Here is a 26,650-nt window from a genome sequence, read left to right as displayed (position 1 = left end):
TATGTGGAGGTGGTACACCGATGCTCGGTGGGAAAGGAAAGGGAGGGGGTGAGGAGCGTCAGCGATGTGAGTATGTGCATATGTATTCATATTATATACATAATTTAATTTAATTTTAATATAGAAAAATGGTAAGAAAATGGTGAAAAAACGAACATGCTCCTTACTTAACTGATAATTTTAACGGAGTTGATGACCAACGATGATTTTCAAAGCAAAATGTAAACAATAGGGACGATAATTGTAGTTATTGAAGTTTAGGGACCACTTTCAGAGATTGGTGTAAACCATAGGGACCAAAATCGCAGTTTACTCTAAATAAAAAGTGAAATGGATGTGCAAGTTGGGCCATTTAACTTCGAAAAGGCAAACGACGTTAGCAAGAGAGACTAATTTTGCAACAAAATACATACCACAAGGACCATGGTCGTAATAAACTAAGTACCAGCGGGACCATGAACGCACTAAACAGAGTTAGAGGATTGTAGTCGTAAATTATATCAAAACACAGCGACCAAAACTGCAGTTTACTCAACAATTGACCCAGCGCGGATCCTATGGGGCTCTGACCCGCTACCAAACCTCCCTGAAAAAGAAAAACCATTCAAAACCCTAATTCATAAACCCCTGCGGAGGAAGAAGAAGAAGAAGAAGAAGAAGAGGAGAAGAAGAAGAAATTAAAGATGGGTAAGAAGTCTATGAAGAAAATTAAAGGTGCCGACGGAGACAAGAATATCTCTGGTGGAATCAGTGAAACCCTCAAACCCCAAAAACACTCAAACCATCAAGAAGCTTCTACGCCACGGACATCTTTTTTAAGGTTTCAACTGTAATTTCAATTCTAAGTATTTTTCTTTCACCTTAAGAACCAGTATGTGTAATCTCAGTAATGCTTCTTCCTTACCAGGCTGCTAATGATAGCTATATGTGTTCTTAGAGAACAGGTTGATCCAGAAACAGCAAAATACTTCTCCGAGATTGCAAATGTCATCGAAGGTACTGAAGTTGATCTGGAGGAACGCTCATCTATTTGTGGAAATGCTTTGGAAGAAACAAGAGGGAAGGAAGTAGAACTTGCAACCGATTATATCATAAGTCACACTTTGCAAACTCTTCTTCAAGGCTGTGCTTTGGACCAGCTTTGTACCTTTCTTCAAAACTCTTCAAAAGACTTCCCACGTATTTCCATGGATAAATCTGGATCTCATGTAGCCGAGACAGCTCTCAGGTCTTTAGCTGCACATCTTCAGGAAAGTGATACCCAAGCTCTTGTTGAAGCGACTTTGAATGATATATGTCAGGTATACTATTTGGTAGTTATGTGCTTGATGCATGTAAACAAGTAAAGTACATTTCATTCTTCTCCTATGCAAAACTTACTGATGCCTCTCCTCGTGAATGCCTTCAGTGCCTTCCACCTACCGGAAGATAAAATTAATATAATGATGGAACAGTTTTGAGCAAATTTTCTTTTGAATTATGGAAATTTGGATCATCCCAATAATAGAAACGGCCATTGCACTGACATCTCCATGTTGATCTTTTTCCTGTTAGGCAATTGTTGCCAATCCTGTTGAAGTGATGACAAACTGTCATGGATCCCATGTCCTTCGAAGTCTTCTCTGTCTCTGTAAAGGGATGCCATTTGATTCATCTGACTTTCATTCCAAAAAGCCATCTGCTGCTCTTGCACAGAGGTTAAATTTTAAGTCTTCTCGGTCAGATGGAAGTGGATCCCAAGGACTGCAGCTTGGGTTTCCTGATATGCTCAAATTTCTTGTGTTAGAGATACTTAAAGCCGCCAGAAAGGATATTGAAATGTTGCAAGTTGATCAATATGGCAGCTTGGTTCTGCAGGCATGTTTTCTGCTCATATCTTGACTTCATCTTGTGTCCTAAGTGCCACTATGTACATTGCTTCTTTTTTCTTTCTAGTAAATGTGGTGGTACCCGACCGACCTTTAACTGACTAAACCCACAGGGTCCAAGTCCACCATCATATATGCTCGAAAAGGGTAAAACTCTCCTGAAGGGGAGATTGACATGACCCAGTAGCCCATTACAAGAGGTGATCACACCGCATGAGTGGAACCTGGGCCTGTCACCTCTGGCTTGTTAGGCACCTTGGGGGTTCACCATTTGGTCATCCTTTTGGGGTTATGCACAATACACCTGATGCTTTTTCTCTTGTAATACTTTGGCAGACTGCTTTGAAATTATTGGTTGGATATGACCAGGAGTTATTGCATGCAATTCCTGTTATTCTTGGCTGTAATGGTGTAGATGCCAGCGAAGGGAACCTCATAGACAATAATGTTGTCAAAAGACTTCGGAGTTTAATGAAAGAAGCTGCGTTCAGCCATTTAATGGAGGTTTGACTAATATCATTCAATTTGTTTTCACTTTACAAATTGTTTACTTACATATACCATCATTGATATTATTGTCATATTTGTTATGTTTTCCTGACACTATATTATCTACTTTAAGGTCTTTCAAATTATAAAAGGAAACCTGCTACCAGACCAAGGTGATTAGGTGAAAAGGAATAGAAGGCAGAGTTTATTACAATGCAATACAGATATCTATAATATCAAATTCTATGCTCCAACTCTACTGCATGGAAGGCAGAACGGATATGCTAAATCTTTCTATCAGTTTGGCAATCTGCATATGACTAGAGTTCTTACTTATCCTAATATTTAGTGTTTCCTTGATCCTATCTGAATTGGCTTTAAACTTTGTGCAAGACCTTTTTGTATTGTTATTGATAGTTACACTTACATCACCTTGACATGCATTATTTTCAGTATGTAGCTCTCTTGTGAGACAGTGGAACAACTTAACATCTTACCAAGCTTAAGTTTTTTACCTGTAATTCTTTTTCTATAATAATAATAATTTTTGATTTTGACATTTTTGTCTTCCTAATGACAGGTTATCTTGGAAGTTGCTCCTGAACCCTTATACAATGAAATAATAACAAAGACTTTCAGAAATTCATTATTAGAGATGTCCTCTCATTACTGTGGGAATTTTGTTGTCCAAGCATTGATTTCCCATGCTAGAAGCGAGGATCATGTAAGCGATACAATAGTTTAGGGCATCCATTACACTATTCCCAGTTATAACATTTCATGTTTTGAGTAGCACATCTATGGATAACTTTTGTTTCTCTTTTCTGTTGTTGTCAAGTTTACACCGAGGACTAGACATTTTTACTTAACATGTTCAATGAATCAGTTTTTTCTTTCCAATTTCATCCTGTAAAATAACAGTAACATATTACGCTCGATGATGCCTGGATATCTTAACCCTCTTCGGTTAAGTCATAAATGTTATAGTAAATATATGTTATATGTCTGTGAATTAAATTTAAATGTCAATCTTTTCAACCCTTTCAGGTGGAGCTGATCTGGAAGGAACTTGGCACAAAATTCAAAGATCTTTTTGGAATGGGCAAGTCTGGAGTTGTTGCTTCTCTCATTGCTGCAAGTCATAGGCTCCATAGCCATGAACACATGGTATGTAATTCCAAAACATTTCTAATGTTTTCGATATCTACTTGTCACTACCCTTTTGATTGATCTACCTTGGAAGTAATGATGGGGAGGTTTGTACTTGATGGGATTTGTCAAGACCCTGCAAAATTAATACCGATACCTATTGAACGACACTTAATTTGTAGCAATGGCGGCACTGGATCGAATTCCAAGGGAACGACATAAGATAGTTTTTGATTTGAAGTTCACAAGCAAAATGGGGGTGGGATTGGTTTCATTTAAACTAGTTCTTTGAAAAATAAAAGTCAACACTAATATGACAAATTAACAAGAAGAATAAAACTACTAATGAAGTATTGAAGTTTAATGGTAAAGAAAATTTGATTCTAGGAGTTGAAACATCATTTAGTCATTGATAAAATACCTAAATACATTCAAATATTTAACTGAAGGTATAAGAGGATAGACATGATAGACCTCCTGTTTTTCGAATTTCATTGATCGAACTCAACATATCAAATCTTATTATCAGTCGATTGGACACCAAGTCTTAGAATGGGAATAGCTACGAACTCTGATACTTGTTCCAATGATTTATTCGATATATATTTTAGTTGACCAAATTGTGAAATACGTAAATAAATCAAGTTGCTACATGTACTCATGATTCAAGACAACTACAGATCAAGAAATCTAGAGTAGCAACAGATAGATAACTGAATATCGAGATAAGTTGTCAATTTACATCAACAATCACTCATATTGAAATTAAAACCCGAAATCAAATAATGTTTGAGCTAAAAGAGGGTTTATAAAGTTTAAATCTCACATTAAAACTATCAAGTAAGTTGAAACCTTGAATCAAAGATGAGTTAAATAGCCACTCATGGTGATGATTACCAAAATTTCACTTGATTGAAAATAAAGATGTTAAACTTGCAATACTTAGCACCTAATATGCAGAGAAAACTCAACACAAGAAGTAGAGAAAATATGGCGAAAGCTCTCTTCTTACATGGAAACAAAATGGAGGAGAAAAGACCAAAAGAAAATGCGGTAGTGGAGCCATTTGTGAATGGAGAGGACAAGTACCAGGGTTAAGAAGGCACGGAGGACAAGTGGTGAAGCTGAAGCAAAAGATGTTGGAGTACTTCTTTGTGCTTCTTGTATCCTATAATAAGAGACATGTATTTGTTTCTCTTATTTTTTGTTCTTTTCTTCATGGATGTGGGGTTCTCTAGGAAGAATTTGGTTGGCCCATTTGTATCAAATCCAATACTCATATGATTTAATTTCAACAAGAGGAACTATATCAATAAACATCTTTTTGTAATTCATCAGCAGTCCTCATTTATCATTTTTTAATCAGATTTCTTTATTGTTAACTTGTTTTGCAGTTTTGTCAAGCTCTCATTTCTGCTGTATGCATGGAAAATGAGCCCCCTAGATGCATTGTTCCTCGGATACTCTTTCTTGATAACTACTTTTACTGCAAGGATAAATCCAACTGGGATTGGCCAAGTGGTGCTAGGATGCATGTTATTGGGACATTGATTCTTCAATCAGTATTTAGACTTCCAAGTGTACGTGACCTATTTTCGGTTTTGTCACTACTATTTGCTAATTTATATAGGTGCTCTTAGCTGATCTTCTCTCAGCTGCAGTGTTTCTCGTAATAATGTTTTTCTCATCACCTATTCTAAATGATTTTCATTCCTGTTCGGGATTAACTAGGTTCTACCAGAAACCAAAATAAATTAAATGCTACCCGAAAGCAGTGAGGTCATGGACATAAAATCATCGATTTCCTAATGCCTAGATTCCTTTGCATAGCAATATTTAATTGTTTTGATCTTGTTTGGTATGTTGGTGCTCATATTTGTATCTACTACCGATATTTTACATATTTATTTTTTGTACATTTTCTGTGAATCAACAAGAAACATCTATAAACTTGCTGACAATTATGTGGGTGATATTTGTACATGCTGTAGAAGACAATTTTTAATCATTTTGGTGTATGTTTGGTATCTATTCTATAGGAGTTTATCCATGCCTTTATCTCGAGTATGACATCTTTGGAAGAAGATCATCTCCTTGACACTTCAAAGGACTCTGGAGGGTCTAGGGTGATTGAAGCTTTTCTCAATTCAAATGCTTCTGGGAAACAAAAGCGTAAATTAGTTGTAAAGTATGTGTGCTGTTTTATGGCAATCTAATTTATCTGTATCAAGTATTATCTGGTGGACAGCAAATAATTTATTCTGTTGATGTTTGACTCTTTGAAATTTCCTCTTCTTTGTGTGGGTCTGAAGACTTAAAGGACATTTTGGAGAGCTTTCTATGCTTCTGGCAGGTTCCTTCACCGTTAAGAAGTGCTTTGATGTCAGCAGTGTGGCTTTGAGAGAGGTGATTGTGTCAGAAATGTTAGCTGTGCAGGCAGAGCTCTCAAAGACAAAGCATGGCCCTCATTTCTTGAGGACATTTGATGTTGAGGGGCAAGTTCTTTTTCTTTACTGGTTTCACTTTTCTAAATTTATTCTACATTGCTGAAGTTAAAGATTCTCATTTGATAGCATAAATGTTGATGTTTTAACTTTAATGCTTTTTCCTCTGAAAACAAACACTTCTATACATGTACTTTAAGAAAGGGGGGGGGGTAATAAATCAGTTTGCTTTGTGAATTTTGTTTTGGATAGCTGAGTACATGTTTCCTCACCTTGATGATCTTATGTGGTGCGTTTTTTTCTTCACTAGGTATGCCAAACGACCTGATCAATGGAAGTCGAGACAGACTTCTAGAGAATCTGCGTACAATGATTTCATTTCTACCTTTGGTTCAAAGGAGACAACATCATCAAAATATGATGCATCTTTTACAGAGAATCGCCCAAAATCACAGCAAGAGAAGCTCAAGGACATGAGGAAAGAGATTGATACTCATCTAACTTCTTCTTGCTCTCCATTCCTGGCTCATAAACCATTTAAAATGTCAGGCCAGAAGCGTCACTCGGATGGAACAGAAAGGGGTGCTGGGAAATTTACTAAACATACAATGGAAGATGACACTGGGAAAAGCAAACAAAAATCTCATAGAAAAAGAAAGCACGATGGTTGACTGAGAATGCTCTTAGGGTGTAAACTGAAGCATTCACCTGGATCTCCTTCCGGACAAGGAGCACTTTACTGGTCAAAGTCATCATTAAATGTGAGAAACCTGGCTTTTTTTTGTCGGTGTATTTATATCCAATTTTTCCTTTTTCAATTTTGCCGGTATATTTTTTGCCAATAGTTTGCACCAATATGTTCCAAGTGCATATCTGTTGTGTCCTATTTTTAGAAATGTCCCCTTTTCATTCTGTATTCTACTCTGTTATTACTATAGAGACAATTGTTACTATAGAGATAAGCACAGTAATTAGCATTGAAAATGTAATGGATGACTCCATATTCACATCTTTAAACTGCTGGTTACATTTAAGTTAAAAAAATGAACTACTTTAAAAGCTAGAACGTTTGGTACATGCAAAATTAAAATTGTATTCATTACTTGAGTAAGGGCTGCTGCATTGATTCAAGATATTCGTGAAGTCACTTTACTTGTTCTGGATTGGATTAGATCTGCTTGGTGGTATCTTCCGAAAGCTTGATTTCAGCTTCTTGAAAGGCTCCTTTTTTCCTGCATGCAAACCTTTGAGAGTTGAAGAAGCTAGTCCTGCACTTTTTGATGGTAGTTTTGCCTGAACACCACTAGGAGTAGGCCATAAAACAAGAATGAGTAGCAGGGAAAGAAAGATAAGAGGCGGGCATGGTTTAGAGTTAGATTTCATGATGGGTTTTGAAAGTCTTTGATGTAGATTAATAGGCAAAATCCTTGTTTATATGTGGAAGTGGATGGGATGTTTGACTGTATTGTATGTTATGACCTTGATTTTCAAGATCAGTTTTTACAGTAAATTTATTAGGCACGTGATAACATTATATAAAACTGTATGTGATCCAGACAGACCTTGGTAATGGTGTTGTGGTGCCTTTGCGGCCTCTATATGCTCCATTGGTCAAGGTGTTCTCATACCACTCTGGTGTGGTGGTGGTTTATATTAAAAAAAGATAGTAATGTGAAGGTGCATGGGTCACTGTTTTTGTTTTTATATTGTTGAGATCCTCGGCTACAAAAAGTGTTGGTTCTCATGGAAAGGTAAAATGGTAGGCATACCGCAATTGTGAATTGTGGTTTGTTTCAAGATGATGACATGAAACACGTGTGTTTGGGTCGAAATCATGTGGTGTAGTTATTTATTTTTTGTTTTACTAATAAGGAAAAAAAAGTAGTTAAATGACGGCCTCGTCCAGAACAAGCTGGAAGTGGCCAAGGTTGGATGGTAGGTCCGAACCAATTAGGCAATTATTAATTAGTTTCCTTTGTTGGTATATATTATGACCATCTTCTTGTTTGAACCTAAACCTGAACCTGCCTTTAAGATAGTAATCCAACTATGCATATAGATAGGAACCTTATGAAGATAAGATAGATATATGAAAGGTTTTATTAGTTAGTAATTTGAAATTAATAAAAAAAAAAAAAGAAAGATTATACACGAGTTGGAGTTGGTGATTATGGGGTAAGGGGGCAGGATTTGACATTGCTACCGCTGCTGGTGCCTGGACTAAATATTTTCTTTAATGATCTCATTCCAGAAGAACATCTGTTGGATAATTGTTGTTGTTGTTGTTGTTCTTCTTCTTCTTGGTTACTCAGAGCTGCAGGTATATCTATCACCAAATCCGGTCTAATTCTTCTATCATGCAGTGATGAAGATGCAGGCTCCTCTTGATGATGATTGGTAACATCATGTGTTGGGGAGTGTTGTTGTGAGACTTGATCCCTACAGATGGGACAAGTTGAGTGGGAATGAAACCACATATCAATGCATTCCATATGAAACCCATGATTACATTTTGGTAATATCCGGGCTTTGTCTCCTTGTTGCAGTTGGGATAAACAGATAGCACATTCGAGTCCATGTTGAAAGTCGTTGGGATGGAATTGTATGATTTTCAAGAATGAAGCATCAAGGGGTCGTTGTTGGGGGTCGGGGATGGCTGTTTGGCGAAGGCGGTAGGAATACCATTTGGAGTAGAGGTGGAGGAAAAGGAAGAAGAGGGTGAGGATGAATAAGGCAGCAATGGAGACCAACATGATGTTTCTGGTGAGGTCCATGACACCTGAATCATCAGGATCCATGTCCAATTGATATAATATGAAGAAAAAGAAATGCAATGGGAGGGTTTATTTAAACTTCAAAGAGAGGGGCGGCTTTGAAGTTAAAGGAAAGTGGCCGTCGACAATTCAAACCCATTCTATTCTTTGACCCACTCCTATTCTTGCTTGCTTATCCAAATTACCCTTTTCACCCTTTACAATAAAAAGTTCCAACCACAAGATACAACTCTTAAATAAATAAATATTGACTTTTAAGTACAAATATATTTAAGAGACTCTTTTATTTATTTATTTAAAAATCGAGAGTAAATAAAAGATGAAGTAAGGGGGATCTCTCTCTCTCTCTCTCTCTATATATATATATAATAATAATAAAATGTATTTTTAATTATTTGATTCTTTTTTTTTTTGGTAATCTTGTTATAAAAGTTAGAAGATGAAGGCTAATGGTACCCCTATCATTTACTTATGTCACCCCTATACAACTATGTGATCATTACTTTTTTTGTTTTCTTTTTGTAATTTTGTCCTTTTGTTGTCTTTTTTTTATACTAATTTTTTAATTATCTTATCATAAATATATACTATTACAATTATTATTTTTTATTCTATAATAATTTAGGGGAAAACTAATGACACCCCTATCCTCTTATATAATGATGTTTTTTTTTTTACTTTTTTGAATTTTTGTCTCTTTGTTGTCTTTTTTATTTTTTATATTAATTTTCTTTTACTCAATTTATTTAATTATAAATATATTACTATTATAAATATTATTTATTATTATGTAAAGATATTATTTTTTAATCAAAATTTCTATTAAAAATATTATATGTTTAATTTTCTCTTTTAATATTTTTTCTTAAAAGATTGTTATTTTTTTCCTAATAATTACTTTTAAAGAAAATATATATATATATATATATATATTTTATATAATTATGATTCAAGTTTCAAAGTATTTGGCACCCGGTTGCCATTAAGACTCATGTGAGTTAAATATTTGAAGAATGTGAGGGTAATTGAAGGGTGACTTGTATTCTTTAGTAGTCTTATGCATAATAGTCAATATTATAGCCCCAATCATGGCTACTAATAAAATTCAATTTATATGTTTAAAAAAATCAAAACAATCCCATTCAAATTTCATTTTCATTTTCAGTTTAAAATAATAAAATATGAATCCTATTAAAATACATAAAATAGTTTTAAATGTACAACTTATAATTAAACTTTATAATCAGGTTTGTTTATGTTAAATATTTAAAAATATATTTTCTTATCAAACTTATCAATTTAATTATTGATTCAAAACTACATGAACATAAATAAAATATGAAAGCTTATATATTTATTCATCCCATTGCCATTGCCATTGCCATTGCCATTGCCATTCCTATAATATTAATTATTAATCATAGTAATATTGATTTATCAAAAAAAAAAAAATATTTTGAATATTTATTTATAAATAAAATTGTTTTGCTTATAATTTGTGGTTTATGTTTAACAGTAAAACAAAATGATTCTTAAAATAAAACTAAAAGCTATATGCATTCTAATTTAATCCTAAAATAACCAATTGATGTGAATTTAAATTTAAAGAGAAAATATATAAATGTTATTTGGTACAAAAATGAAACCAAAATGATATCGTTATCCTCCTCCTCCTCCTGCTGCTCACCGGGGTTCTTTCTCTCTCTCTCTCTCTCTCTCTCTCTCTCTCTCTCTCTCTCTCTGTGTGTGGGTGTGGGTGTGTGTGTGTGGGTGGCTCTCATCCCCTTCGTTCAACATCAACCTACACCTGCAACCTTTTATGACTCTGAATCCCTGACTGAATGACCTCCTCATGCCTTTATTAGGTTATCTCATTTCCATTCATCCGTCTATTGCTTTCTACTTTCTGCTTCTTGTTTTTACAATCATTCCATCTTCTTATGTCTCCAGATATTGCTACTCCACAGCCTTCCTTCAGGAACACCCTCTATTCTCTTGGATTTCAAACACTTCCTCATGTTTCTGCCAATCCTAAGACTGCCCCATGGAGATATTTCCACAAGCCTACCCGATTTATTATCAACCCCCTACACGTTTCTTCTGCTCCTCTTTTGATCAAGGCCGTCGCTACCCTTGAACCTAGGTCTTCTCTTAAGCAAAATGGTGACGCACAACACCTCCCCATTGATTCCCCCACAAATCACAACCAATCACCCCCAATTCAAGACGACAAGGAGATGTTGAGGCGGAAAAGGATTTCCAAAGCTAACAAAGGGAAAGAAGCTTGGAATAAAGGCATACAACACAGTCCAGGTGCTCCCGCTTCCTACTCCAATACTATTACCTATACCTATAGCATGCTTCTAACATTTTACACCGTCTCTTGCAGAAACTCGGCAGAAGATACGTGAGAGAACCAAGATTGCTATGCATTCTCCTAAGGTACTCATTCTCATACAAGAATACTTGTATTTTGAGAAACACTTTTATGGGCTTGAGAAAAAAGAAATTCCACAAAACGAATCTTCTTGTTGGATCTCAGCTCCAGTCTTCTAGTTACTTTTGCTTATTTCATTTATGCTCATGTCTGAGAAAAAGAGACAACCTTTGAGCCTGCTGGACTTGCTCAAGTGATTAGGATTTGCAGGATGACCTCTTTTCGATATTGTGTGTTGCCACTTGCCAACTGAAACTACCAGATTACTCCTAGTAAAGTGATATCCATTAGTCTGACCATCAAGTTTCAAAATAAGCAAATACCAGCAATGTGTGATTATAGAGATGCAATGTGAATGGCTTGTTTACTGCCACTTGAGCATTGCCTCCTTACATGAGGTACGAGGATGAAAGGCGTGGCCAAAAAAAGAACCCATACAAGGCATTCAAAAAGACACCTTTTTGTTCTTACATGGATGCTTCAGTTACTGTGTAATTCTTACTGGTGGCAGTAGCATAAAGCTGTTGTAGATCTATAAGATGGTTTCCTGGCTTTAAATGAGAGTAATGAAAGATGGCCTCTTTTCTTTATGTTTCTCCCCTTCTTTTGATTCTCAGTTTCTCTGTCATAAGTTGGAACTCTATCTACACTAACAATTGCTGTCCGTGCAGGTCAAGATGAAACTGATTAAGGCGGTGCATAGTCAAAGGTCGGTCTAACTTCTTAAACTTCATCATGTTGAAATTGACATCTGAATCTTGATCCTTGATAAATTTCGAAGCTTACTAATTATCATTGCTGCAATTATTATGCTTAGCAATGATTGAACGCCTAGTATGCTTAGGAATGGTTGATCTTCTTCTCAAACTTCCCAAAATATTCACGTAACACCTTGATTTTTTCAGGAAACGAAATCCAAGTTTAGGAAAGTGAGTTCCTTTTCTCTCTCCCTTTTACTTTTTTACAACATTTTGACAATTAGATTGCACTTTCCATCGATTTTGGATGAGGGCAACCTTCATTTAATTATAGATACATGAAGTTGAGTTGCATCAGGAAAGAGTCATGAACGAGTTTTCTTGTCTCTATGCTACTTGCAAACTTGTACAGAACAATAGTTGGGAACATAAAAAATCAGTTAATTGGTTATGGATGATAATTTATGTCATCATGCATGGATGAAAACTAGAATGTATTACTGCATAACCAAGCAGTTTGTGGAGTATGAAGTAAGGATTGCCAGTTGCAAAAAAGTCAAGAATGATATCTTTGGTGATTGGGCTCAGTTTTAGAGAAAGATTCAGGAATTGATGTGGATGTTAGGCATACAATGAAAGCATGATGGTGACAAGCTCCGCATGTATTGTGTGATCAACATATCTCATTAAAGCCGAAAGGTAATTGCCACTAGATGTTGCTAAAGCATGTTTTGATTTATGGATGTAGTGCTCGGCCACCGAAAGATAACATGCTATAAGGAGAGTAGCAAAATTTAAATATCGAGATGGATGTGTGGCCAAACAATGAGGGATAGGATTGCAAACGAGGATAAATGAGTGAAGATTGGGGTGGCGCTGGTTTGGGAGAAGCTAAAGGCAACACTCTTTGAGCTGGTTTAGTAATTCAAATGTAGATCTACAAATGCATTAATTAGAAGACAAGTGTTGTACCAGAAGTGGTCGGTCAAGATTGAGATACTTGCATGAGTTTGTTGTACCAAAGGAGTTGGCATTAAATAGGAGTGCAGTGTATGGTGTGAATCAAGGCCCCTAATGTAACAACTCATCCCACATTTATGGAAACTGAAAAATATGTCTAGCTAGTGAGCTCATTTAAGTGAGATGGGGGTTGTGACCATCCGTCCAACGTGAAACTTGTGAGTTGATTATAAGCTTGAAGTTGTGGGCAACCAATAACTTGCACCATGGTTTTAAGTTAGATTGGAGGTTATTGGGTCAGCTTTGGGCTGTAAGGTGTTACACCTAACCCCTGGAGGGTTCACCTGTTTATGTTTGCTCTTGGGTTGCATTGTTGTGTTAACTTATTTTGGTTATGTTTTTAGCCTCCCCTGATCAGTTTGGGGCAAAAGGCTGTTACTTGGATTATATCTTTTTATTTTATTTTCCTTTTTGTATATTTGCTGCTTAGTAGTATTTTCTTTTGGTCCTTGCATTTTGTGCAGTCATGAGACAAGATTAAAGATTGGGGCTGCAGTGCGACTTAATTGGGATAGGGGCCTTATGAGGCGGAGGATGATAGCACGCTGCCATTTTGAGTGGCTTAACTTAATTGCAGAAGCATCTAGAAAGGGGCTTTATGGCGAGCAAGAGCTACAGTGGGACTCGTACAAGGTGATTAAGGAACAGTGTGAGAAGGAACATCGAGAGGCTATGGAAGCAAGGAAGAAACCTAAATCGACACCAGGGAGAAGAGTACCCAAGACCCCTGAGCAAAGGAAGAAAATCTCAGAGGCCATTGCTGCTAAATGGGCTGACCCTGTAAGTAGTATATTGTTAGTCAACAAGCTTTCATTTTTCAGATTGATGGTTTACGGAGGAATGTATTCTGTTATTTTGGATTAGGCATACCGTGATCGTGTTTACTGTGGCATAGCTAAACACCGAGGCAAAAGTTCTGGGAGTAGAGATCCAGCTTGGGGAACAAAGAAGAAGGAAGCTAAAAAAATAAAACCGCAGAAGAAGAAGGAACCGAGGATAAGAGATTCACGGGCTAGTAAGTTGAAGACAAGTATCAGTCCGCCTAGATACAAGGATCCACAGGCTGGATACAAGTTAGAGATGATAAAGAGTATCAGAGCTCAGAGAGCAGGTTCAGACCCCAAGATTCGCGAAGCTGTAACAAGAGCAAAGTGAGTTGAGGTTTGAAATCCATCTTTTTTGAAAAAAGATGGAAATTTTTGATTTTTTTTAATGGGTGCATGCATGCATGCAGTGTTCTGATTGCGGAAGCCCAGAGAGCTGCGGAGACATTACAAGTGGCTGCAGCAAAGAATCCGATGGCTGAAGCTTCTTTAATTGAAACGAGGAAACTGATTGCAGAAGCAATTAGCTATATAAAGCCTATAGAGATGGCTAATACTCCATCATCTCCAGATGTGAAGAGAGAAACAGAGCAAAGAGGAGTAAATGGAGTGGGAAGTGTAGGGTTAAACAAGCATGAGGATGAAGATGAGGATGAACATGTGGTGGCAAATGGAAAGGAGCGAATTGATGTATCATCATCATCATCATCATCATCATCATCATCATCATGGGGTTTGCAGGTGGAAGAAGATGTTGGTAGAACGATGGCATCTGAGAAAGAGGGCAAAGGTAGAAGAAGATGGGTTTGTGGGAGGCTGGTTGAAGATGATGAGGAGCAGCAGCAGTAGTGTTTTGTCCCAAACTACTAGTAGTAGTCGTATAAGATTAAAAAAGAACATGTGATGAGGATTATGATGCATGTTTTACTTTGTCATCTATTATTATTATACATGACGAAACCATCTTCCCTTTTACACTTATGTCTAAATGACTGATTACTAAATGCTTATCGGGTAAGTATTTATTGGGTCCGTTACCTTACCGGGTGACCATGGTAGGGACTGAAAATCTTATTTGGTAGGCAAGGTAGAAAGCTTTTACTTGATCAATGCTTATCGGGAAAAATACACTTTCCAATAATTTATTGTGATGCTAAAAATGTTGTATGATAAAATAAGAACAATGCAACTCTTGTTGGCAAATTTATACTTGATTAGCATTTAGTAAGCAACCCTTTAAATATTGTATCTACGTGTCCTTTTTCTTAAAAAAAAGGGTAGCATCATCAAGACAAATGCTTGCTATTTTTGAATAGAAAAATAATGAATAATTCACATTAAGCAGGAAAATGAATAAGGTTGATAATATCAACATGAATTTATTTTTAAATTTTGTTTTTGTAAATAAGGTTCATAATTAATTAAGAAGAAAAAAGAAGCCGAAATGAAATATTCCACCAGGGCTGGCAAATGGCAATACTACCATCTGCAAATGCAATTGCAATTGCACTTCGCAGCACAAGTGTGCGCCGCTCCTTAGACGCTTTTCTCATCTCATTTGTTGAATCCCATCTTGCAGTTGCTCGATTCATTTACGCATATCCCATTATCAATCACATCATATTCTTCCAACCCAAAATCTAAACAATCTCTTTCATGGTTTAGAATCTACAACCATCAAACATGAAAGCTAGATTATTAGTCTTTCCAATCAAGGGAAGGAATTGGTGCTTTATCAGATCCATTGACCGCTCAACCACGCAATCACAATCCTCCCAAACTCCCACCACATTCAAACACCTTTGGAACAACATTTCTTCCTCTTCTCACAAATCCGCTGCTGCTAATCTTGAGCTATGTGTTGATTTTGCAGCCGACAAGGTACTCCCCTTCTCTTTTTTCCCATTCCATTTTCATTCTTTAATCAACTTTTCTGCACTACGTAGATGAATAAAGCTTGGTCTGGTCTGGAGAAGGCGCCTCCCGGCAGTTTCAAGAACAAGATTCACGGGTACAAAACCTGTTATTTCATCTGAATCGTATCATCTAACACCCAATGATTCATTCTCATCTTTTTCTTGATTTTGATGTTTAGCTTGGGATTAAGCCTTTTGTCACGTGTTAAGCCTTCTGAGATATTTTTGAAGTCCATTCCCAAGCAGTTAACGGGTGTGGAGGTCGTCTTCCCATCAAGGTTTGTTTCTTTTTTTTTTCTTTTTTTTTTGTGTGAAACATGATTCAAAATTAGCGCACCTTTTGCACTCAATAAGGGACATGTGGGATTTGTTGTAACTTTTAGAGGATGATTTTCAATTGCTTATGAACAAGCCCCCAAATAAAGGAGAACCCCAAGTTAAGAATAAGGACAAGTCCTGCTGCACATGGTTATGTATGGGCAATATATTCTTACAGTTTTACATAAATTGTGGAGATATTGATCTTGCATCTTGTAGGAATAAGTAAATATTGTGTTTCTCCAACTATCAATTTAGTGCATGGTAGCTGCTCAGATTCTACCATATCAACATTTGATTTAACCAAGCCATCATTTTCTAATTCAAATCATCGGAATAACCATTTATTATGCATGTTTTTCCAGCCTGTAATAATTTCTTTGACAGAAGCAGTGGTCTGTAAAGAGCACAATCAAATTAGTATTTAAGAGAGGCACTGGTGTCCTGCTAATTAAGTTCACTTCTATATAAAGCTGATGTTGGACACTGAGGAGTACTGACTCTTTGTGTTTGATTTTGTTTGAAGCTTAAATGCAAGACTTGTCCGTCGAAGATTAAGGCATATTGCTTTGAGGTAAAGTCTAGCATTTCTTCCCTTGGTGGAGATTACACTAGATTGGACGCTTTTATTGGTTATTCTATTACATAATAATTTCTTTTTCTTCCAAATATCATGTTCTTGTAGATAAATTTCTTACCCACAAGCTTTCATATAGTTATTTGATAGAGTTTGATTCTGTAATGATCGCACATAAGAGTAGAGAATCTGTCAATCTGGTCTAAGTTGGGCAGGATCTGTGCTCTACTCAATTAGTGTACTAACTCTAAAGGCATGATGCATGGGAGAGGCTAGATTTTATAAATATAAAAGGACATAAAAACTCTTTTGTATGTGCATAACCCAAAAGAGAGCAAAATGCTCCTACTAAATTCTAAGGCCATGATATTATGGACCACCATTTGTTCTATAATTTGGGAGTTCTGGAACACAGGAAAAAGACAAAGGCGTGATGCAATGGCGAAGGCTAGATTCAATTAAAACAAACACGGGAAGAAAACAATTAAATTTGTAGCCTTCCTTTGTATTTTCTCTTTGCTTCCTCATTTTCTAATTATGGCTTATGATGAAAATATGCTTGACAACATGAAGAGATGGGTAAATTTCATAACCTCAAAGAATGGATCTTTTAATGTACTATACTTGGGAATAATTACTAATTTACTACAATTTGCCAGTTTGTGTATAGTAATCCTAGTAGTTCTATCTTGACTGATGCTCTCACAAGCTACACATTTCCCTGTTATGACTAAGCCAAACAGAAACACCCATTATATCCCCTCCTGAAATAGGATATGGGGGAAGATGTACTTGGACTTCCTCTGCATCAAGAGGTAGAGAGGCTGTTTCCGAGAAGACACTTGACTTGCGAAAAAGATTTGGAAAGCATAAATAAAAGTCACGGGTTTTGCAAAAAACATTTGTTATTATTGGACAGATTTAGAAAAGATTTTAAAGAAACTTAAACAATCGGATTTTCTTTTTGAAGGCAAGAGATATAAAAACGAAAAAGAAAATGAGGAGACAGGGTGAACAAGGATGGTAGACAGCTGTTAATTTCACTGTTATGACCACTGTCAATTTATTCACAACGTTATGCATGCATATAGTTAAGAAGGCTGTGAGTACATCGCAAGAGTTGCAAACTATGGTTGGGATTTGCCTTCATTATCACTCATGTATGAAATCCATGTGCGTCAGTTTAGTCTCTTATAGTTTCAGATTTGAAAAAAGAGAAGCCTGCCAATTGATAATGTTTTTCAAACCCTGTTTACTATGTGTTTGTTAAGTGATAGTTGATGATAATTTATTTTTTAGTGTATTACTTTCAAAAATTGAATTTCCATTTGACAAACAATAAGGTGAACTCTTATAAATGTAGTTACTTGAGGATGGCAATTTCATGACTGTCTTTCTCGAGAACCTGGTGTACCTCTGTTGTTGAGACTAATGGAAACAGGTTTTGGAAACACATTTGCACTCGACTGTCTACCATATCTCATTGGTTAAAACTCTTTTCTTCAATAAAATGACACTTATAATTTATGGCTTTCTGCTTATCTTATAATTGACATTTTACTTGTCATGATAATTTTATTACACCTGCAAATGTATTTCATTTGCTTAATCCACGGTAGTAAAATATCATGATGTTAAATTAAAGAAGTTTTCTTTCTGTTCTGCAGGGGGACTGTTGTTCACAAGAATTACTTTTATGGATCAGTTACATTGCTTCCAGTTACCTCTGCTTTTGCCGTATGTATATCTGTGCAGGGTTTGGATCTGAATTGGACATTATATATAATTGCTCCTTCCCCGGGATTTGTATCATATACAATTTTTGATCCTTAAGATACAATAAATCCATTTTCAATATGCTGTGTGAATTCTGCTATTCGTTAACTTCTAATCAGATTTAGATTGCTGCAAGGCTCGATCTTTCCAATAATTTGCTACAAAGATTTACCTTTTCTTTTTCTTTCTATAATCTGTTTAGGTTCTGCCTTTGCCAAATGTACCCTTCTTCTGGATCTTATTTCGCACCTATTCCCACTGGAGGGCTCTAAAGGTGAGTTAAGCTTGTAAAATGATGTCAACTAGGCGACATTTCTGGTTTTTAACTTCATGAATACCTCACTGTCAGCTATAATTAATTGATTTAAAATGGTCCTTCCTACATTAACAGTAATTATCTAATGATGATTTGTGGTATTTGGTTCACCTCCCTTTGTTTGGTTTTATTATTTAAATCACCCATGTTCTTTACCTTACCTTTAGGGAAGTGAGAAACTTCTTCAGCTGGTATCAGATTCCCCAAAGAATCAGAAGTCTAGTGAGATACACCCTGAGAATGAAGCAGCAGAAAACAACTCAGAGGATCCTCCACTGGTAAATTATATATCTTACAATCTTGGATTTTGATCTGTTAAGCTTGAAATGATTGCTTGTATCTAATTTTTGATTGTGCACCCAAGTTTGGTGTGCTAAAAGGTGTTTGTAATATTGTTGTTATTTGTGAGGTGCAGGTAATGCAAGCATCAGAGGAGCTTGAGAGACTTGTTGGAGGTGGAGATGATGTTAGCAAGTGTCGATTAACAGACATCTGCAAGGTGTTTGATTTGAACACGGTGGATGTGCTTAAATACCAGCAGCAACAGCAAAAGTAGTAGTAGTTATAGGAAGAAAAAAGAAAAGAGAAAGAAATAGATGGAAAATTTTGATTTGTTGAAGCATTTGATCTGATTTTCAATTTTGTTTGTAAAATTGATTGATTGATTGATTGATTATCAACATGGATTTTGGTTCCTTTTCAGAGCCAAAACTGCACCATATCATAAAACTGTTTGTATTTGAAATGGGAATGATTAGCAGAGAAACTAGAAAAAGGCAAGGCAGCCAACAAGTCCATGACTCAAGAACAACCGGTTCACATTCCTTCTCTTCTAGTTCTACAGACATAACCAGAAGTTAACAATAAAATATGATTGATCACGTATATGCCAATTTCACTATGCACGTCTCTATTTTGACATTCATTCATTTGAAATTTGATAATCGTATTTTATGTTGAAAACTTGAAACCTTTCAAACTCTGTATCACTAATGACGTGCAGTGGGTTGAAATATTTATTTGCAAATTGATATTTATATGTAGAATAATTGTTAAAACCATGAAAATCTCTATATTATTTAACATTGTAAGAAATAAGTTTTTAATGATTTCTCAAGTCTTACGTTTTCCATTGTAAAATGATATCTCCTCCCTTTCTCTCACTTTATTTGCTTCCCAAGAAACGTCTTCTTCTCCGGTGATTCGATACGATACCATACCATGCCGACCGACATTGAAGATGAGATCAAGGACGAGAAGAACCCCCGACCTCTTGATGAAGACGATATTGCTCTCCTCAAGACTTATGTAAGGAGTACTTGCATCTTTTTTTCTTTACAAAACCCCTGCCCTAATATTTCTTTATATCCATTCCGTCCTCTCTCCTAACCCCATTTGTTTCTTCTTGCCCATTCACTGAATGGGAAAAAAAAAATCATATCTTTGATGAAATGCTGCTCCTATCAAGTTACATCAATCACTGTCTCTCTTCAAGTAAATTGTTTTCAACTTTTTCCATAATGATATTCTGTAAGGAACAAGACAAACGATGGTCTAATTAACAACATACTAAACCTAGACTTGGTAAAACTCTAGTAAAATCTTAATTTGCAGGAATGGCTACAAACCCTCCCCCAAACTAGCTGTGGGACACATTAATTCTTCGAGCTTCAGAACTCTTAGCTGCATTATGAACCTTTCGAAAGTCAACTTGCAGTGGTTTGGTCATCAAGCCTGTAACTTGGTCTTTGGTTCCAAAATGAACAAGCTGAAATGTTCCATTTTGAACAAATTCTTTGAGAAAATGAAATCGACATCTATGTGCATGCGTTACTGGATTTTCGCGTAGCTATATGGTTTAACTGGCGTCACAAGACACAAGTGTACCTTCTTTGTAGTTGTATCCCGATTTTCTAGTGATCATCCTCAACCAAACTGCATGACTTGCACAACTTGCTGCAGCACAAACTCTGCTTCAGTAGTTGATAACATGACAATAGGTAGTTTTTTAGACGACCATGACAAAACACCAGAGCTTAGCATAAATGCATAACCAGATTGCTCATTCAATCAACCAAGTTCCTTGCATGAGCACTGTCTGTAAATCAACCAGTTCCTACTTCCTTTCCTATATGATGGCATGATCAAAATTTCCCCTTAAGCACCTTAAGATTCTCTTTGCTGCTTGTAAATGCTATTATTTGGGTCTAGGCATAAATCTGCCAACCAGACATACATAAAATCTGGTTGTGTTGCTGCGAGGTACATTGAACTTGCAACCACTTGTTATGTAGTAAGACTCGCACACTGCTACTCCAATTTCATCATTGTTTAGCTTATTTCCAGGGATAAGGGATGTCTTTACAACTTGACTTTCCAGCATTCCAAATCGTTTTAGGACTTCAGTTGCATACTTCTTTTGGCAAATGAAGTTTCTTTGAGTAACTTCTATGCCAAGAAAGTGCCTCATTTATCCAAGATCAGTCGTCTTGAAGCTTTTTATCATTGATGCTTTGTGCATTCTCTTTGTCTCCAGTGATTTCAAGGCTTTGTAATATAGGTGTCCATACCTTCGATACCACAGTTGTGTCACAACTGTGGTATAAGAGAAGACAATTCTCTCATTGATAAGATAATGAATATTCTCTGTGCACCCAAATGTGTTTCACTGATGAGTTCTTAGTGTGGATGGTATATCTTGTAGGCACCATCTTTTTGGTATATCTTGTAGGCACCATCTTTTATCCCTATTGCAAGATTCTTCTCCTGTAACTGCCCAATGCTGAGGAACGATTTGTTAATTCCAGAATATAGCATACATCAGTGATAATGTGACTCACTCCATTTAGAGAGATCTTTATATTGCCTTGACCAACTATATTCATTTTGGTATTGTTTTCCAATTCAACAGTGTGGTTGAAAGCTTCTTTCAACTCACAAAAAACGACTCTCTGCACATGTGGTTGGAGCATCCCGAGTCAAGGAACCAAGCATCTTCCCTTCTGCTTCCTTGTATCTCAGCATATGCGATCAGTAGTATTTTATCTTCCTTATCTAGGGCAGCTTGGTTGGCTGCATTATTCCAGCGTGGACACCCAAATTGGAACTAACCAAGCTTGTGAAGCTTGAAACATTCCACCATATCTCTTCTAGATGAGTGTTTGTCTCCCTCTCATCCTCTAACTGCAAATCTTTTTCATCCTCTAGCTGTAAAGCCTTGTCTGTCATCTTTAAAGCCTGCTTCTCTTCTTCGCTTTTATCCTTCTTGAATTCCTGTTCATGCACCGCTAATGAGCTTTGAAGTGCATCCACAGAGAGCTGGTCAATATCTTCTTAAAGGTTTTTGTTGCATTCTAAACACGACACTAAGCTTGTATAACTAGCTGCATGTATTCCTTTTTTCTCAAGCTTGAAGGTTGACACAACTTTTTTCTTTATGTTCATTATAGATTGATAATATAAAATTTTCTTCTGCAATGGATATTGTCTATTGTTGCTAAAATGTTAAGAGTACTCCTTCCTCACTGTAAACTAACACAAGATAATGATTCATGCAGGGATTGGGGCCTTATTCCACCAGCATCAAGAAAGCTGAAAAGGATGTAAAGGAAATGGCCAGAAGGATCAATGATTTATGTGGTATGCTTACTTATGTGGGACTTAGTATTTGGATGAGCTCTATGTCATAATGTGGATCGGATTAATTTTGTCTTCCAATTTCTGAGTATCACTTGGACCTCTCTGCGTCTTTCCCAATGAAGTGTTTTTGCCTCCTAAAATATTCTTGTAGTTCTATGTTTCACTTCTACTGACATCAATTTGCAAGCCAGGGGTCTTCACTGAAACAGCCTCTCTACCCCTTGGGATAGTGGTAAGGTCTGCGTACATCTTACCCTTCTCAGACCCTACCTCTGCTTGGGATTTACTGGGTTCGTTTGATTTGGTTGGTTTTTTACTAACATCCATGACATGGCTACCACAATTTAGCAGCTGTGCTGCATTGTTGGATATACGCAGTTAACGATAACCTTTATACCAGTCTCATTTCTTATTAGTATTCTGGAACAGTGTGCCTCTCTCTTTTTCTGTGTTTTGTTATATAGATACTCACTTGCTTTGTCTTACATACATAATATCCTTGCCTCCACCCTATATTTACTCATGTACCACCTCCATCCTTCTGCCAGAAGCTGAAACATAACTAATTTGATGACTGGAGATGTTGTTTTATGTATGGTAGAAGCTGGCAGTTAAGCAATGATCTGTATAGGGTATGCTTGAATGGAATACCAGTCAGGGTAGAGATTTAAGGCCATTCAAGTATATGGTAGTTTTTATGTAAGGATTTTTTCTATCGTTTGGTGGCTGTAGCCAAGGTTTTGACAGTGGTGTTACCAGCAATGGAGGCGACAATAAACAACGGATAAGAGCTTATCAGGTAGGGATCTCTTAGAGGTGAGAAGTTTGTGTATACAAGGATAATGGAGAATAGAAAGAGAGACTGAATTGGGTTGCTTCTGCAAGGAGAGGGGGGGAGGGGGATGAAGGAAAGCAAAGCTATTGAGGGATCAGGGATAAGAGTTTGGTGGATGGATGAAATTGGAATAGAAAGACGAATGGATTGCTGTCTGTAAAGGCACTACTTTTGATATATCCCTGGCCATGAATTTTCATCTATAACAAAATTTGAGTTCATCACTCAAAAACTGTGTATTGAGATATTCTTATACTAATTGGTGTTAGGTTGTGCCCTCCCCAGTGTTCTTGCTGTACCACCTTGGAAACCTCCCTCTGATTTAGGCTGTGAAGATATTTCCCCTATGTTTGTGTTATGTAGGTATTGTTCGTCAATGATGGTGCCCATTTTGTTTCTGAATTGTAGTTTCTCCTATTTTGATAGGTATCAAGGAGTCAGACACTGGTTTAGCTGCACCTAGCCAATGGGATCTTGTTTCTGATAAACAAATGATGCAAGAGGAACAACCTCTTCAGGTTGAAAGTGATGATAATCAAAGTTTCTCCAATATTTTTTTCCCTCTCCTGTTCTTCATCACGAATGCTGTCTCATTGTTGCAAACAGGTGGCTAGATGCACAAAGATAATTAATCCAAACACAGAAGATGCAAAATACGTCATAAATGTCAAGCAAATTGCAAAGGTATGCATATTATGCATTCCATGCTAGAGATATGAAGTTGAAATACCGAGTATCCATCTAAAGAGGAAGGGCAAAATAAAAACACATAATGAAACAAGACTTACCTAGCTAGGTTCGATGCTCGCCAGTTATTCCAGTATCATTGTTATAGTCAAATTCTTTGTTTACCTCTGTGGTGGTTGGATTCTTAAAATCTTGAGATATCTCAGTTTTGATTGGAATCCTAAAATCTGGTAGTTTTGTAGTCCTGCAGCTTAGTTTGCATGGGAATAGCAACAAAAACGTGTGATGATTTTGTAATTCATAGTTCCTGTAAGATTAGCCCAGCTTTCAGATTTGCAGGATATTTGATGTGAACATAGAGTACATTTAATGTTTCTTTAATTTGAACTGCCATACACTCTTTGGGGCTATGTTTACTTGTACTCTTCTGTGACACATGTAAGAAGTAACTGCAAATGTGTGTTTCCTTTCTTCTACTAGTATTTGAGACTTCGGTTGGATTTATGTTCGAATCAATTCTTCTGACATTTAGTTTCTCCAAATATGCAGTTTGTTGTTGGGTTGGGTGACAAAGTTTCGCCAACTGATATTGAAGAAGGCATGCGTGTTGGGTAGGTTTTATCACTAAGGATATCGCATTGTACTATTTCCAGAAATTGCTTCTATGCTTGTTGCACAACAAACATTAAAGTTTTTGGAATTGCTATCGTGTTGAATAGAACTGCATTCATTTCTTATTTGAAGTGCAAACCGGCTTGCACTGCTCATGTTTTTGTTTTTATGCTATTTCAAAGTAGTAGTTTGATCTTCATGTTCAATTGCAGTGTTGATCGCAATAAATATCAGATTCAGATTCCCTTGCCTCCCAAGATTGACCCAAGTGTGACCATGATGACAGTGGAGGAAAAGCCAGATGTGACATATAATGACGTTGGTGGATGTAAGGAACAGATTGAAAAGATGAGAGAGGTGTGATCATTGGTACATTTGTAGCACTGTCTGCATTGTATATTGTATAACATTTGTATAATTTTTATTCTTCGATGTGGGTGTAGGTTGTGGAGCTACCCATGCTCCACCCCGAGAAGTTTGTTAAACTTGGAATCGATCCTCCGAAAGGTGTTCTCTGCTATGGCCCTCCTGGAACTGGCAAAACGCTTTTAGCCAGAGCAGTTGCTAATAGGACTGATGCATGTTTTATACGTGTAATTGGAAGTGAACTAGTTCAGAAGTATGTTGGTGAGGGAGCACGCATGGTTCGCGAACTATTTCAGGTTATTGCAAACGAATCCAACTTATAGTATTATCATTGAACCAGGTGATAACAAACTAACACTCACCTTCACAGATGGCTCGCTCAAAAAAGGCTTGTATAGTTTTCTTTGATGAGGTTGATGCAATCGGGGGTGCACGTTTTGATGATGGTGTTGGTGGAGATAATGAGGTTCAACGAACCATGCTTGAAATTGTGAATCAACTTGATGGATTTGATGCTCGTGGTAACATTAAAGTTCTAATGGCCACAAATAGGTATGCTTATAGTTTAACACCACTTTAGATTCTAGATATTTGCAAGTAGGTACTGAATTGTTTGCTGCAGACCAGATACACTGGACCCAGCACTGTTACGACCTGGAAGATTGGATCGCAAAGTGGAGTTTGGACTGCCAGATATGGAAAGTAGGACACAGATCTTCAAGATCCATACACGAACGATGAATTGCGAAAGGGATGTGCGGTTTGAACTTTTGGCTCGCCTTTGCCCAAATTCTACTGGTAACGTTACGTCACCAATTAATGAGTCTACGTACGATATGCATGTGTGTGTAGGTAGAGGTTGTAAGCATGGATTTGATTGATTGATTGATATATGGTGCAGGTGCGGACATAAGAAGCGTGTGCACAGAGGCTGGAATGTATGCGATTCGAGCACGCAGGAAGACGGTGACAGAGAAAGACTTCCTTGATGCAGTGAACAAGGTGATCAAGGGGTACCAGAAGTTCAGTGCTACTCCCAAATACATGGTTTATAATTGATCTGTTGGATGGTGTACTTGCAATGCAAAATCAGACGATTTATTTTCAGACAAAAATTGCAAAAACGTAATGTTGTTTTCTTTTTATAGTTTTATCAACTTTTTTTTTTCTGCTGCAATCATATGCAACAAGGGTTTCAATTTTAGCAAATATGGACAAGTGTTTGATTTATTAGTTATACAAACGAAGTAGGATGGAAGGATACAGCCACCCCACCATTTAATAATTAATAGCTTCCAATTCCAAGTCATGGTTTCTGGTGGGACCTTCTCTTCCAGTCTTGTATTATTATTATTGTTCCAGATTTCTTTTTAATATATTCTTATCACTTGGATGGAGGTGTGTGGTGGTAGTGTGTTTATATTATATTTTAATCATGTGTAGATGATTAGAGATAGAGAGAGTTGCGATCAAATAAAAACCACCTTCATTTGTAAAAACTGTATAAACCATCTTCATACGTCGATTTCATTGTTTAATCTTATGAAAATTTTTCATGAAATTGTTAATCTTGTGAAATTGTTTCATATAATACTTTTTGATGAATTTGTTTCATATATGGTTATGAAATTGTTTCATATAATACTTTTTGATGAATTTGTTTCATATATGGTTATGAAATTGTTTCATATAATATTTAATGAAATTTTAATGAAACTGTTTCATGTATTTCTCTAAAATTAAAATAATGAAGATGATAATATCCATGATTAACACCCTACACAATAAAAATGGTTAATCAACCTCTCATAATTACAAAAAAAATGAACAAAATAAAAAATTATGGTTGGTTGAATGAGGTTTTCACGGTTTTTACAAATTAAGTGGTTTTTATTTGAACGCTCC

The 26,650-nt window shown here is 36.4% G+C and overlaps 4 protein-coding genes across 7 annotated transcripts; all 4 read left to right on the top strand.

Annotated features, from left to right (window-relative positions):
* Positions 1-656: 656 nt before the first annotated feature.
* Positions 657-6,997, top strand: LOC112517222 (pumilio homolog 23). Of its 3 annotated transcripts, none has more exons than XM_025124587.1 (10): positions 657-820; positions 938-1,301; positions 1,555-1,857; positions 2,205-2,372; positions 2,938-3,081; positions 3,405-3,524; positions 4,901-5,086; positions 5,546-5,694; positions 5,819-6,001; positions 6,261-6,997. In XM_025124587.1, exons 1-10 carry the CDS (start codon positions 684-686, stop codon positions 6,619-6,621), a joined length of 2,115 nt encoding a protein of 704 aa, XP_024980355.1. In that variant the 5' UTR covers positions 657-683; the 3' UTR covers positions 6,622-6,997. The 3 variants fall into 3 exon arrangements, with proteins under 3 accessions (XP_024980355.1, XP_024980354.1, XP_024980356.1); XM_025124586.1 differs by having other exon boundaries at positions 663-820; positions 908-1,301; XM_025124588.1 differs by having other exon boundaries at positions 734-820; positions 945-1,301.
* Positions 6,998-10,436: 3,439 nt separating this feature from the next.
* On the top strand, positions 10,437-14,721 carry LOC112517273. 2 transcript variants are annotated; one of them, XM_025124653.1, is made up of 8 exons: positions 10,437-10,589; positions 10,675-11,037; positions 11,114-11,166; positions 11,833-11,870; positions 12,067-12,090; positions 13,344-13,659; positions 13,744-14,030; positions 14,114-14,721. In XM_025124653.1, the coding sequence occupies exons 1-8, from the start codon at positions 10,577-10,579 to the stop codon at positions 14,550-14,552; spliced, it is 1,533 nt and encodes a 510-aa protein (XP_024980421.1). In that variant the 5' UTR covers positions 10,437-10,576; the 3' UTR covers positions 14,553-14,721. The 2 variants fall into 2 exon arrangements, with proteins under 2 accessions (XP_024980421.1, XP_024980422.1); XM_025124654.1 differs by lacking the exon at positions 12,067-12,090.
* A 446-nt stretch (positions 14,722-15,167) lies between these two features.
* Positions 15,168-19,317, top strand: LOC112517362. The gene is made up of 8 exons (XM_025124764.1): positions 15,168-15,584; positions 15,650-15,714; positions 15,799-15,897; positions 16,464-16,511; positions 18,182-18,251; positions 18,493-18,564; positions 18,774-18,884; positions 19,022-19,317. Exons 1-8 carry the CDS (start codon positions 15,387-15,389, stop codon positions 19,160-19,162), a joined length of 804 nt encoding a protein of 267 aa, XP_024980532.1. The 5' UTR covers positions 15,168-15,386; the 3' UTR covers positions 19,163-19,317.
* Positions 19,318-19,606: 289 nt separating this feature from the next.
* On the top strand, positions 19,607-25,973 carry LOC112517112 (26S proteasome regulatory subunit 7 homolog A). The gene is made up of 10 exons (XM_025124438.1): positions 19,607-19,914; positions 22,164-22,245; positions 23,507-23,598; positions 23,687-23,764; positions 24,317-24,378; positions 24,592-24,736; positions 24,823-25,041; positions 25,116-25,297; positions 25,368-25,543; positions 25,647-25,973. The coding sequence occupies exons 1-10, from the start codon at positions 19,828-19,830 to the stop codon at positions 25,802-25,804; spliced, it is 1,281 nt and encodes a 426-aa protein (XP_024980206.1). The 5' UTR covers positions 19,607-19,827; the 3' UTR covers positions 25,805-25,973.
* The last annotated feature ends 677 nt before the right edge of the window (positions 25,974-26,650 follow it).

The sequence above is a fragment of the Cynara cardunculus genome (assembly GCF_001531365.2).
Source record: "Cynara cardunculus var. scolymus isolate 2C chromosome LG 8, CcrdV1, whole genome shotgun sequence".
In the NCBI taxonomy this organism is placed as follows: Eukaryota; Viridiplantae; Streptophyta; class Magnoliopsida; order Asterales; family Asteraceae; genus Cynara; species Cynara cardunculus.
Note: the sequence above shows the minus strand (reverse complement) of the source record. Positions and strands in the feature narration are given on the sequence as shown.